General features: G+C 54.7%; 1 protein-coding gene across 4 annotated transcripts in view; it reads left to right on the forward strand.

Moving 5' to 3' along the window:
* Positions 1-13,996, forward strand: part of CHLSN (cholesin) — a 103,596-nt gene that overhangs the window by 86,415 nt on the left and 3,185 nt on the right. For all 4 annotated transcript variants that reach the window (XM_084764273.1, XM_084764272.1, XM_084764274.1 and 1 more), the window contains one exon: positions 13,746-13,939. In XM_084764273.1, coding sequence (XP_084620399.1) covers positions 13,746-13,939 — 194 coding nt within the window. The remainder of the gene's footprint in view (positions 1-13,745; positions 13,940-13,996) is intronic.

Raw genomic sequence — 13,996 nt, forward strand, 5'->3', positions numbered from 1 at the left:
TCTATAATCTGAGCACTCAAGAGGCAGAAGCAAGGACAGATGTAAATCCAAGGCTGGTGTGGCTTAAATAGCAAATTCTGGGTCAACTGGGGTTACAAAGCAAAGACTGTCAAAAAGGGAAAGGAAAGTCCTGCGGTAATAAATAGTCCAATTGCAAGCACACGGACCTATGTTTGATCTCTGGGAACTCATGTCATAAAGGCTGAGGGTGGTAGCAATGCGCTTGTATTCCCAGAGCTAGGGAGGTGGCAGGCAGACCTCTGGGGACCCCTTCCTTAGCCAGCCTAGCTTACTTACACGTTTCAGGCCACACACCCCCCCAAGGGGGGGGAACCAACAACCCTGTCTTATAAAAACAAGGTGGACAGCGCCCCAGGAATGACAGCTGAGGTTGATCTCTGACCTCCATAGGCACACATAAAAAAAACAAAACGAAAAGAACCATAAATAAACAACCTAACCTGGTCAGAGCCTGGGCTGCATTACCCATCTCTGAAGTGTCAGGCCTCCAGGGAGCTACCAGAGGGGTGCTCGCGAGGGTTCACCCACCACTAAGGAGGGCTGCGGGTTAACTGCCCCCCCCCCCCCCCAGTGCAGAAGGCTCACACTGGTTGCCCGCTCTGCAGGACAGGAAAGCTCAATACAGGTGTTCAAAGTGAGCATCCTCGCACTGTGCAAGCCAGTCACCAAGCTAGATGTCTCAGACGTGGTCGGGGTGCATGAGGCTGTGGCTGACCTCATGCTCTGGGGTTGCTTTTGAAAATCCACAAGGAATTGCCTCCCTTGTGCCGCAGGAAAGGCCCCTCAGGGTCAGGCACTTCCCCTGCTCAGGCCTCCTTCGTGCCATGTACGCTGTGGTCACGAGTCTCATCGCAACGCTGCAGCCCGGTGCCCTGCTGAGGCCAAGCACCATGGAAACGCCGGAACTTCCCTTCCCGGGCCACATTCTTGGAACTTGGCAGGTCTTCCTGGCTGTTCTGGAGTGGCAGTCGATAAGATCAGCTGCATTCCGCAACCAGGGCACTTAGGACTGTCGGGCAGAGACCCGAGAGTGGCCCTGTTTCCCAAGACTTTGCCTTTGGTCTTCCTGGGGTCTGGGGTGGATGGTGCTGGGGGTTACATCTGCCCTCACCGGACAGCAGCTGATTTCCTCCCTTTTCTCCACTTTCTCTTGTGCACTTGTGCATTGCTGGGTAGATTTGATTCTAGGGAACACGTTGGCCGGGGCAAGGAATGTTTTTAAGTTAATAGGAGGCGTGGCTACATTGTTAGAATGCTTACTTACCTCACGTGCTTCAAGCCTAGGGTCCATCCCCGGCTCCACATAAGCAAGGTATGGTGGTGGATACCATTGAGGGCCTTTTTTTTTTTTTTTTTTTTTGACTTAGGGTCTTGCTCTATAGCCCAGGCCAGCCTTGAGTTTGTGATCCTCCTTCCTGAGCCTCCCAAATGTTTGGGTGACAGGCAAAAGCCATCACATCTGACTGAGTGACCGAATAAGCAAAGATGGAGGAGTTGAGCCGGGAGCAGGGCAGGTGGTCTGAGTTCACTGGAAGTTTCCGGCATTGGTCAGCCTCATGCCTCGTCTTTGTCAGCACAGATGCCCGGGGCCCTTTCCTGGGACACCCTTCCTGTTTCTTCTCATCCGAGTCCTCTTCCTTTTCTGGCCTCAGCAGAAGCAGCTCTGCCCACTAGTAAATACAAGAAGGGCCAGGATGTGGCTCCAGCTGTAGCTAGGCCTCTGACCTCAAAACGATCCCCGTGTCCCTTTTAGTTGCTCTTGGCAGAGGAGAGCCTGGCTTGCAGCGACACAGGTCACACTAGGAAGACCATGCTGTGGGACTCTGTTGGGGACAAGATGTAGTATCCAAGGCTAGTGACTAATGGATTATCTGTCCTGACTAAGTGGCCCTCTTCCGAGCCCCAGTCACAGGCATATGAGCAATTGCCAAGGCCCTCAGGGAGATTTCCAGGAATGGCAGGAATTACCTGCATATATGGTAGGAACAACCAGCCCCGGGGGGCCTGACAGGATACGCCAAGGCCCTAGTCTCTCCTGTAGTCCCGGGAGCCTTGCTTCCCGTAGCCTCCCCTTCACCCTCTCTGGCCGGAGGTTGCGGGAGCTCTGCACCAGGACAAGCCTGCCGTAGCCCTTTGCTGGCACTCTGCACCTGGAAATTCTGGCCCCACGCAGATCCCTGCGGGCACAAGCAGTGGCAGCTGGAGAGAAGGGAAACAGAAGGAGGTGGTTTTCCGGCTGGCAGGTGCTAAAAATAGATATGTATGCGTCTGACATCGCCCCCAGCCTGCCCTTCTCTTGGTCTGTGTGCCAGAGATATTGTTCCCCCAGCTGCCAGAGCCACTCGGGCCACTCTCACGGCTAATTAGGTAGGAGGCCAAGAGAAGTGATACCACCATGGAACAGACACTGCCTCTTCATCTGGGGGATATGATACCTCGAGGTCCCAACTGCCATCACGTGCCTCTGTCTGACGCTCAGATCCACAAAGGGCCACCTTTGCTGCCCGGGCCCCTGTCACTCACGGCCATTCTGCTGCACTGAGTGACAGGGGACATTCCAGCTGAGAGTCAGTAGAGCAAGGGAAGGACAGCTGTCGGCAAAAAACATCCAGGGCCACAGGCTAACCCCCTTCACCACTTTGTCCTAGAAGAAAGTGGGGCCTTCAGAGTGCCCTTAGAACAGTGCGTGGGAAACCCCACTCCTGTGCACAGTGGCTGGAGTTGGGCTCCATGTATAACAGGAGTTGTCTGGTTGGTTTTCTGGGTTGACCCCAGTGAAACAGGCACCCCCTTCTTTCTGGGCAGGTGAGGTCTTAACACTGCCAAAATCCTAACATTAATAGTGTTAATGATTTTTTTTTTTTTTTTTTTTTTTGGTTTTTCGGGACAGGGTTTCTCTGTGTAGCTTTGGCTGTCCTAGACTCACTTTGTAGACCAGGCTGGCCTCGAACTCACAGTAATCTGCCTGCCTCTGCCTCTGAGCGCTGTGATTAAAGGCATGCACCACCACGCCCAGCCAAATTCTTTAAGTCTAATAAGATGTTCATTTTCCCGTAAATTAGCAAAGACACTGGGGGATGGGCAGTGAGACTCCTACCCAGCAGTTATTGGGTGCTCCCTTGCTTGCCAGGTTGCCTCGAGCAAAGGAACTGTCAATCAGATGGGCCCAGTGAATGATCCTTAAGGCGGCAGCTGCTTTAAGTTTAGACTCTGAAATGATAGAAGCTGTTTGCTCCTGGCTCCTGGAAGCAGGACTGCGGCAAACAGCTTATACCACACCTTTTGCTAGGACAAGCCTAAGTGAACGCAAGATGACTCTGTACCTATTTGCACTTTAGCCAGAGGGAGGAGGGCACGGCGTCCCTTTCGCCTAGCCTGTGGTTAGTGCAAATACAGGTATTTGCATGGTAGGTTTGCTGTGATTAGGCCTGTGCTCTTTTCTAACTGTTTAATCAGGTTAAGCTCTCAGCTGAGAGACAGCTGCTCCCCTAGTCCTGTGGCACTGGGCCCAATAAAAGGCTAGCAAGGAGCCAAACAGTGGTAGCACTCGCCTTTAATCCCTGCACTTGGGAGACAGAGGCAGGCGGATCTCGAAGTTCGGGGTTCAGATCCCCATCACCCACCAAATGCCTGGTGGGCGTGAACTGGTAGGCGTGAACTGGTGGGCGTGTTAAGAACATGGAGATGGGATTCCTAGGGCAAGCTGCCTAACTAGCCCAGTCATGTTGGTCAGCTGTAGGCCCAAGTGAGAGACCCTGACTCCAGTAGTCAGATGGAGAGCGATCTGAGACCACAGTTGTCAACCTCAGGCCCACACACAACATAAATGAACACACCGTGCGCACGTCCAGACACTAAAAGGAGGAAAAAGAGGCCTCCAGTGGGCAGCAGAGAGCCAGTCCACTGAGCCACAGAAGTCAAGAAGCTGTTGGAGCAGCAGAAGCAACCATCAGCAAAGCAATGGTGGCAGCTAGTTATTTATTATTGTGTATACAGTACTCTGCCTGCATGTGCACCTGTACACCAGAAGACGGCACCAGATCACATTATAGATGGTCGTGAGCCACCATGTGGTTGCTGGGAATTGAACTCAGGACCTCTGGAAGAGCGGTCAGTGCTCTTAACCTCTGAGCCATCTCTCCAGCCCCCCAGCCTACTGTTTCTTATCCCTTGTTCTTCAAAGCCACCCATCTGTCTTTAGTTCGGCCTCTGTTTCTCTGAGGTCTCTCTTTGTCTCTGCCACCTCTTTTTGTTGTTTGTGCCTCAGTCTATCTCTTGTCAGTCCTGTCTTCTCTTCGTGTTATCAGTCCTGTCCACTTTACTAATGCTCAAAAACAGTCGAAAAAGCCAGGCGGTGGTGATGCTCCTCGCCTTTGGCTTATAGCACACATCACTTTTCGTCAGTGAAGGAAGTCAGGACAGGAACTCAAACAGGGCAGGAACCTGGAGGCAGGAGCTGATGCAGAGGCCGTGGAGGTATTGCTGCTTACTGGCTTGCTCCCATGGCTTGCTCAGCCTGCTTTCCTATAGAACTCAGGACCACCAGCCCAGGCACGGCACCACCCACAATGGGCTGAGCCCTCCCCCATCAATAACTACTTAAGAAAATGCCCGGCAGGCTGCCCAATCTTATGGAGACATTTTCTCTATTGCATCTCCCTCCTCTGGTGAGTCTAGCTTCTGCCAAGTTGACATAAAACTCGCCAGTCCACTCCCTGGTCCTGGAGTGCGCTAATTAGGCTAGGCTGGCCAGCCAAAGATCTCCAGGGAGCTTCCTGTCCCCACCCATAGGACCTGGATTAAGGAGAGCAGAACCCCACTGGCTCTTTACTTGGGTGCCAGGTGTGATGGCTCCTGTTGATTGTCAGCTTGACAGAGCCTGGAGTCACCTAGGAGACAGACCCCCGGATAGTCCTGTTCTCGATTATCTTGAGTATGTTAATTAACGTGGCTGGAAACTTGGCTGTGTAAACCGGGAAAGGGAGCTGAGCGTGCGTGTCTCCTTGCTTCCTGACGCCTTGTTATCAGCTGTTTCGAGTTCCGGTTGCCTTGACCTCTGTGATGCGGTGGACCTGACCCAGAACCGTGAGCCGGAATCAGCCCTTTCTCCCTTGAGTTGCTTTTGTCCGGATATTTTATCACAGCAACAGGAAAAGTAACTAAGACTCTGAGGACCCAAACCTGCATCTTCACCTACAAATGGAACGCTGTCCCGGACAGCCATCCTCACCCCGCCGACACACCCCAGTGGCTCTCATCTCTCTCAGAAGCTCTAAAAGGGTTTGTAAAAGGGCTCAATGAAAGCCCAACCCAGCTTGCCCCTTCAGCAGCACTCGGTCTCATTCAGAGAGCTTCACTGTGCTCAACCCCCAGTTGGATGTGCAGGCAAGAGGATTGCTATGAGTCCGAGGCTATCCTGAGGCTATCCTGAGCTAAAGAGGAAGGCCAGGGTCAGCAAAGAACACTTAGCCAATAAGGGCTCTTGGCACCAAACCCAGATTCAATCCCAGGCGGTGGTGGTGCTCACTTTTAATCCCAGCACTCTGGAAGCAGAGGCAGGAGGATCTCTGTGAGTTCGAGGCCAGCCTGGTCTACAGAGTGAGTCCAGGACAGCCAGGGCTACACAGAGAAACCCTGTCTCGAAAAACTTTTGAAACAAACAAACCACAATGACCAAATGCAACTGAGAAGGGACGGGTTGGGTTTATTTCTCCTTTCAGGGCTTTCAGGTCACACAGAAGGAAGTCAGGGAAGGGACTCAGGAGGGAACTAAAGCCGAGACCATGGAAGAACTGTTTGCTGGCTTTGTCTCTGTGGCCTTCCCAGGGATGGCACTGCCCACAGTGGGCTGGCCTTCACATATCAATTACTAGCAAACTTTTTTTTTTTAAAACAGTGCACCCAGAGACTTGCCTATAGGCCAATTTAATAGAGGCGTTTTCTCAGTCGCTCCTCCCCTTTCTGGATGACCCTGGCTTCTGTCAAGCTGACCAAAAAATAAACTAACTAGGATAACCAAAGCACAAAAGACGCTCCTGGGAGGCCGCTCCTTCTACTTTTGCTATTTTTAGCTTTGTGTTTTGAAAAAGGGGTTACCTGGTTGGAAAAAATGGCACAGAGTATCTTGTTATCCCAGTGTTCCCCCCCAGGAACATGGTGCTGTGTGCCCTGCACCTTGTCTGTGGCCAACTCTGATGCCACAGGTTCCTCCTGCATCTCTCCAGATATGCTAGCTAGCTCTGCTTCCTGGCAGCCCTTCCAGTGGGGGGGGGGGGGCAGGAGGGAGCCGAAGGTGGGGACCTCCCAGTGCTTTATGAATAGAGCACAGCCTCATGGCCTTGGGAGCAGGCTGGTTTCTTTCACCACAGGCCCTGAGGTCAACCTTGGTGTACCACCACCACCACCACGCCCCCATATTGCCTCACTGCCAAGATCAAGAGTCTTTGGTGTGAAAGTACAGCATTCTCTTAACCGTAGGTCGTTTCCTACTGTCCTTGAGTGGGAACCTGGCAAGGTGCCTTATTCCAGTAATGACAGCACTTGGATACTGAGGCAGAATGATTGCTGAGGTCCCCCCCCCCGCCTCATTCACTCATTCATTCATTCATTCATTCATTCATTTTGTGTGTGTGTGTGTTGGTGCGCTTGGCCCTCTGAAACTGGAAATGCAGATATCTGTGTATTCTGGGATCGCCCCCAGTCCTCTGCAAGATCAGCAAATGCTCCCAACTGCTGAGAGCCTCTCCACTTCCACCTTGTTTTAATTTGCAAATTTTGTGGGGGAGGTGGGGACTACGGAACCCAAGTCCCCAGCGAGCTGGAACGAGGCGTGACCGCAGCGCACATCCCAGCCACAGCCTCGCTTAACCGTGGATATGCCCACCCACATCCCCTGTGTGGGCACGTGTGCCGGCAGAAGCCACGCCCACGCGCCGTGAGCTCAGACGCGCCTGCGTCACTGTCCTGCCAGCTAGATCTGTTCCGGCCAAATAAGGGGCCGGCTGCTGTGGAGCGTCCTGAGTTTCGGCTGCCAGCGCCAGCGATTCTGCCTACGAGCGAGCGAGGTCAGTGCGCGGCCAGCGCCTGGTGGCCCAGAGACTCGGGTGGCAGCCTCTCCCTGTAGCCCCGCGAGGTCGTCCTGGTGTCCCCACCGCTCCCTGCCCTCCGGGTCCGCAGCCAGGAACCTATATTCGGCTGGCTTTGAGATCACTTGCCCGATTAACCAGCCCAACGTGTGGACAATCGCCGAGTGTCTGGTGTGTGCAGAGCCCTAACCCAAGTATAGCGACTTAAGTAAAAACTGCGTGTGAACAGTTGGGGGCGGGGGAGGCTAATGACAACTTTATGGGCACTTAGTGAAGTCCCTGTGTACTGTTGATTTCGCTGTTGCCTGCCCCAGTAGCCTGCTCATGGCCCGGGTGCGATTTTCTGCGGGAACTCCTACAGTCTTGGGGGAAAGTAGTGAAGTTAGGACCCTGAAGTGAGAAAATTGCAGTCTGTGCTCACAGACAGGCCCGTTTGCAACATCGCCTGGCAGTGCTCAGAAGGAACAGGGTCACAGGCCGCCCCCCTAACTCGGGAGCCTGATGTTTGATAGTCTTACCGTGCACGGTTTTTTTTTTTGTTGTTTTTGTTGGGTTTTGTTTGTTTGTTTGTTTGTTTGTTTGTTTTTGGTTTTTGGTTTTTTTGAGACAAAGTCTCTCTGTGTTAGCCTTGGCTGTCCTGGACTCACTTTGTAGACCAAGCTGGCCTCGAACTCACAGCGATCCACCTGCCTCTGCCTCCCGAGTGCTGGGATTACAGGCATGCACCACCACGCCCTGCCCGTGCACATTTTTTTCCCCCAGTGAGACACCATTTTCTGCACAATTGCAGCTGTGTGCTCTTATACCTTGGATGCTGCTGCACTTTGCCTAATGGGCTTTTCAAAGCTTTAGGAGTCCAGTTTGCATTAAAATAGCAAGATCAGCACGAACAAGTTAGTAACAACTGCCCAGGATCCTATGAGTGCCATTTGTGCCTTTGTGTTTGTTTGTTGACCCAGAGCTGTCTTCACATTTCTGCTGTACAAACGGTCCAGTTTTGGATTCCTAGCGAGTCACTTTCCTCAGGTGAACAGAGCCATCTGAGTTTTGTGGAGTGTGGCTGGCCTTTCTCGGGCCCAGCAAGAAAACTTCCACAAGCCGTCTGTCCCTTGGGAGTCCGTCCACCAGGCAGTTTTTGCATGTGGACACAGCTGCCGTCCCGGGGGAATCCAGAATCAAAGACCTCGTCCCGTCTTACCCACAGGCTCAACTGGAATTGGGGATGTGGGGGGTTGGGGGGGGAGGGTTGGGAGACTGTGGAAACCAGGAGCTCCAGGCCGACATGTGGGAGCAACCATTTAAGTGTGGTGGGCAAGCTATGACGCTCTAGAAAAGGAAACGTGGGTGCCCACCACCCAGGGGGCTGCAGAAGGACAGGGCCTGAGTGTCGCCTCTTCGAGACATTTCCTAGGGTGAAGGAAGACAGCCTCAGCCCCAGAGATGCACTGTGACCTCTTGCACCAGTGCCGAGGTTCGGTGCCAGCAGACTCTTCCTGGACCGGGAACGCTCAGTCTGCATGGAGTCCTGTCATGCTCGCCTGTATGGAAAGCTGTGCAGCTTCCTTGTCTCGGAGCCTCACTCCTCAGGGTCTCCCTGTCTCCCCGGCCTCCTGCCCTGCCTGTTGGTTGCTTTCTGCTGCTTCTGGGTAGACCTGGGTATGAGCCTGTCCTGTTGCCAGCCCCAGCCCCACCCCCACCCACCACGTGTGTGACTCAGGTGGCAGGGACTGGGTCTCTGGTTCTGGCCTGGCTCTTGGCCCAGGAGCTGCCCTGATGGACACATTGGGCTGAGCTACTGGGCCCAGTTCCTGTGACCTGCATGCAAAGGGACAGAGGTTGTGGGTTTTACCTTCCGGGGCCAGCCCTTCATCTTAGCCAATGAAATCTCCGCTCCTGCCCACCTATTGAAGCTCCCAGGGTCTGAGTGCTTCTGTGGTGGGGGTCTGGGCATGCCGTGGTGGAGGACAAACAACTGAATGACAGGCCGTGGGGTGGCAGTCGTACAGGTTAGTTAAGTATCTAGAAAACTGATGGGACCTTTGTAACCTTGTCAGTGGGGCCGGGTCAGCCCGAGTCAGGTGGGTTGAGGTCAGAGATCCAAGAAAGCCTTCTACAGGGGAGGCTCCCTGCCAAGAGGCCATGTGGTCTGTCCTGCAGATGGGACAGAAGTGGTCTCTGGGGTCCAGACTCTCTTTAGTCTGAGGTCAAGGTCAGGTTTTAACCCCTAAGTGACGCATGATGTTTCTGCCATGACTGTAGACAGGACCCGGGCCAGTGTCAATGACAGCATCACCTCTGGAGGGTTCTTGTGTCCGGTGGCAGCTGAGTCTCCATCTTTACTTCCCAGGGGGAGCCTGAGAACTGCGTTCAGTTCATCGAGGAAGCAAGGGTGCCTTGGCCGTCATCTTTGCACGCCGCTTTGGGCATCTAAAAAGTCATTTCTAGAAGGGAATCCCTGGGTGGGTGTCACCCTGGCCTTGGCACCGAGGTGGCAAGAGGACAGTTATGCAGAGCTGGACGGGGTGGCCACCGTCCCTGTCCTCCAGGAGCTCACGTGTGCCTGCCTGTGAGTTCCTCGACGACAGAGCCGGCGTCCACCCCTGCACTGCCTGCAGACCGGCGGGTGCTTACAGGTGCAGCCTGTGCAAGCAGTACCGTCCTAAGCTCGGGTGTGCAGCTCTGCAGGCCGTTCCGTGGGAGGGAACTGTGGTTCCTCCGTGCAGCACCAATACCGCCGCCGGTGTCTTAATTGTCTTAATCTAAGCAAACACTCAGGAGGGAGGGGAGGGAGAGAGTGAGCCTTCCAGGTATTTCCGTATGCGTGTGGCCATGTGGCCTGGCAGTTGTGGTCCCCGCGTCACTTCCCACATCCACCCCCCCCACCTCACACACCCCCCCCCCCCCCCCCCGTGTCAATAATTATCTCCCAATAAAAAGCTTCATGGAAAACACATCCCTCCTCATTCTTCGTTATTTTGTTGTGCTTGTTTTGTTTTCAGGAAAGTTTGCTACCCGGGTGTGCACACCCGTCGGGTGGTAGTCGGCTGAGGTCTGTGAACTGGAACGGGCGCCCTCAAGGTTGCGCAGCTCTGAGGGGGACCCCAAGTGAGTGGTGGAGGGATGACTGTGTGGGCTGGGGAGCGGGCACAGGCCTCCTGTCTCAGGACCAGAATTCAGCTCCTTCAGCTTCTACAGGGCTCGTGGTCCTCCTGTCAAACATCTCTTAAGCATCCCTAGCGGCTGGAGAACGGATACAGGGGTGGTTAGGGACCCGAGAGCATCCTCCAGCCATAGAGACACCACCTGGGTGTGTAACAGAAGTAAAGCGGGGTGCTGGGCTCTGTCACTCGGCCCACCTGCCGTGCCTCTGGGACTCTGTCCTGTGTGGGAGTTGAGGATTCCCTGCCACTCAGCTGCCCTGTTCACGTAGCTGGGGACAAGAGAGGATCTTTCTGCCCTTACCTATGTTCATCTTCACACCTGACCTCAGTTCCTCCAAGAAAGAGGCCCCCTACAGCACAGTGTTCCTGCCACTGGGCCTGATAGGTAGCCCCTCTACCACTGCACTGTGTGACTCACCTGTGAGGTCTGAGCTCAGGCTAGCCTTGGACTCTCAATCCTCCTGAGTATGATTTATGTCCAGGGCCCGCAGCTCCCTTCCTCTAGCTCCGTGGAGAGGAAGAACAGCTCTTTACCCTGTGAGCTTTGGGAAGGACAGTGGACCCCTTTTCTGCCTTCCACACAGAAATCCTTTTTTGACCCCCGTGGAACCCAAGAGAGAGCCCTGAGGCAGAGCGGATGATAACAGGGGAGAAAAATGCCACCCAGAGTCTTTGGGCTGGCAGGAAACACCACGTCACCTGGATGCCCCTGCTCACAGGCGATGGAGTAAAGCAGCCTCGCCTTGCAACAGGCACACACAGGCCAGGCTCCTGTTACCTGTGTGGCCCGGAATGGCTGGCCATCACTCTTTTGAACATCCTTGGTTAGAGTGTATCTATGTGCCCCCAGAACTCAGGGACACTGAGGCAAGAGTGCCTCTGACTGGAGGCTACCCAAGGCTTTAGAATCCCAGGTCAGCTTGAGGCTGATCCTGCCGGCTAGCCCCCCGCCCCCATCTTGCTAGTCAGCACACAGATGGACTGGGGCACCTCAGCTGTGCGAAGTCCTGTGCCTGGAGCCTATCCTCAAATCCATGAAGTCTGAGGCCTTGGGGATATGAGGACCTGCAGCCGGGCAAGCAGTGGTAGCACAGGCCTTTAATCCTAGCACTGAGGAGACAGAGGCAGGCAGGTCTCTGTGAGTTCGAAGCCAGCCTGATGTACAAAGTGAGTCCAGGACTGTTACACAGAGAATCTCTGTCTCCAGAAACAACAACAAAAAAAACCAAAACCACTGAGGACCTGCTCTCACACCTCAGGCTAGGGCTGGCGTCCCAAGGGCCCCTTTGTTTTCCCTTTACCTTTCCAGGTTCTCTGGGGTATAGTGGGGACCAGCAATCTTGAATTTAGCTACCACACTGTTAGGGGCTGGTTGAGCTGTAAACCATGAGTGTTGGTGCAGATATGGGTGGAGGAACCCCAAATGTGTACCATTGAGGAGACAGCTGATTTCTGCTGTGGCCCCAGATGTGAGCCTACCAAGTCCAAGACAGGGTTTCTCTGTATAGCCCTGGCTGTCCTGGAACTCGCTCTGTAGTCCAGGCTCGCCTCGAACTCACAGCGATCCACCTGCCACTGCCTCCCAAGTGCTGGGATTAAAGGCGTGCGCCACCACGCCCGGCTTATTCTTGTTACTACTTCAAAACTGTAATTTTGCCACCATTATGACTTGTAAGGTAAATATCTGCGTTTCCTGTCAGTCCTTGGGGGGGGGGGGTCGGGACCCACAGGTTGAGAACCAGTGCTGTAGAGGCTGGGTTGTGTTCAAGACAGGCAGTAGCATGGCGGTGGGTGAGGGAGGTCATCTGAAAAGAGAAGTCAGAGCCCGTGCGGCTGACAAGGGAAGTCACACTCATACTTTCTGAGGAAGGGGAAGTTGCTTAATAAGAGGCTGCGTGGCTAATTCCCAGGAAGGGGCAGGGGTAGGGAAGTGAAGTGTGGCCTTCTGTGATTCGGGCGTGCATTCAGTTCCCCTGGTGAGAGGTCCCCACACCCGGGATCGCCTGCCGACCAGGGCCTCATGCAGACAGTGTCTGCGTCGGGATCCTGAGCAGACTGGATTCCAGCATTATGTTCTTAGTGGCACCGTGTCTCTCTTGCACCAGTTCAATTCAGGGACCATGGCTCTCCTGACAAGGCCCCCCAGCCCAGTGTCAGTAGGCAGCGTCTCTAGGCCCAGAGACCAGTAGACAGTAGGAGGCATATGTTTCCCGCCCTCCCCAGTGCTCCCCTCTGCCCTGCCTGTTCCCTTGACAGACCTGGTGGTGGCTGTGCCACCCACGTGGCGTGGGGTCTGTGGCAGGCCTCCTCGGGGGAAGACCCTCTGCTTTTTTCAGTGCTGCAGTTTATACCACACTCAACCACACAGCCTCTGGGACCTGGCCAGAACCATTCTGTGGAGCTGGTAGCCAAGGCAACCAGACTCCTTTTGTACCCCCATGGCCTAAGTTAACTAACCCCCCCCTCCCCCGTGCCGTACTCCTGCAGTCCCCTGAGAGCCCTCTGGCACCCTGCCCAGAATGCCTCCTCAAATTGAGACCTCCCCAATTTAAGGGAATACAGGGCAACCGTGGGGGGAAGGAAGCACTCGGGAGTTTGCCTTGGACCCCAGGCAAAGGCTACTGTGGGGGATGGGGAGGGGGCAGGGTCTGAGGAGGAACTGCTCTTATTTGAGCAGATGTGAGTGTCCTGTGGCTGGACTGTGGGTCTGGGTTTCTCCTGTGTTTGCTGTATCTTGTTACTCTGCCCTGGGGGTGGGACCGTTGGGAACCTGGGATCATGGTGCGGCTCACCCTTCCTGGAAAGGCTGGGGTGGTGTACTTGGGTTCCTCACCATGCCCCCACGCCCTTTCCGGGCAGCCAGCTACATCAGAGTCAACATTGGTTCTGCTTTTTCCAGGAAAGGCAAAGTAGGTTGACCAATCCGACACTGGACACTGCCGTCCGTCCGTATATGCCTTCTCAGTGCTGTCCTCCGGGTATGCTAGGGGAGGGGCTGCAAGGGCAGGCATGGACTTCCTTGGCAAGGTCCCTCCAGAAGCGGTGCTCCCCGAGGCCAGAGCCCCACCACAGCTGTGCTCCCACTCTGTGGGGGTCGGGGTGGGGCTTCATGGAGAGGTGTCCCTACCAACGGAGACCATGCCAGCCCCCCCCCCACCTGGTCTTCAAGACAGGCTGGAGCCTGCCGTCAAATGCTTGCCGAAAGAACAGACAAGGTGTCCGTGGCACTGCTGCCCTCTGGTGGCTGCTGTGGTCACTACACAAGGCTCAGGAAAACACGGAAGGAATGGGACCCTAATCAGACCACTTGACACCTGTCAGGTGGATCCAGGACCTGAGCTGGATCCTGCCACCACACTTGCCTCCCACGCACGACCTTCTGTACCTCCTGTGGACTGTAAATAAAAGAGTGGGCGGGCAGCATGCTGCCCTGGGGCCACATCCACACCCAGGTTAATAGCCTGTCCTTGACTCTCAGGTGCAAGAGGCCACCCCGGAGCTGCTATCCCCAGAGGAGAAGAGGGTCTTGGAAAGGAAACTGAAGAAAGAACGGAAAAAGGAAGAGAAGAAGCGTCTACGGGAGGCGGGCATTGCTGCGGCTCCGACGGCCAAAGTCCAGACCTTGCCAGCCAAGCCCTCAGCTGCCGCTCTGGCCCTGGAGTACCTCCAAGGGTAAGCAGTGTTGTGGGCTAAATCCAGAACATTCTACCACTGCCATAGTGCTGGGTA

Source organism: Acomys minous (assembly GCF_964271855.1).
Source record: "Acomys minous genome assembly, chromosome: 16".
Lineage (NCBI taxonomy): Eukaryota > Metazoa > Chordata > Mammalia > Rodentia > Muridae > Acomys > Acomys minous.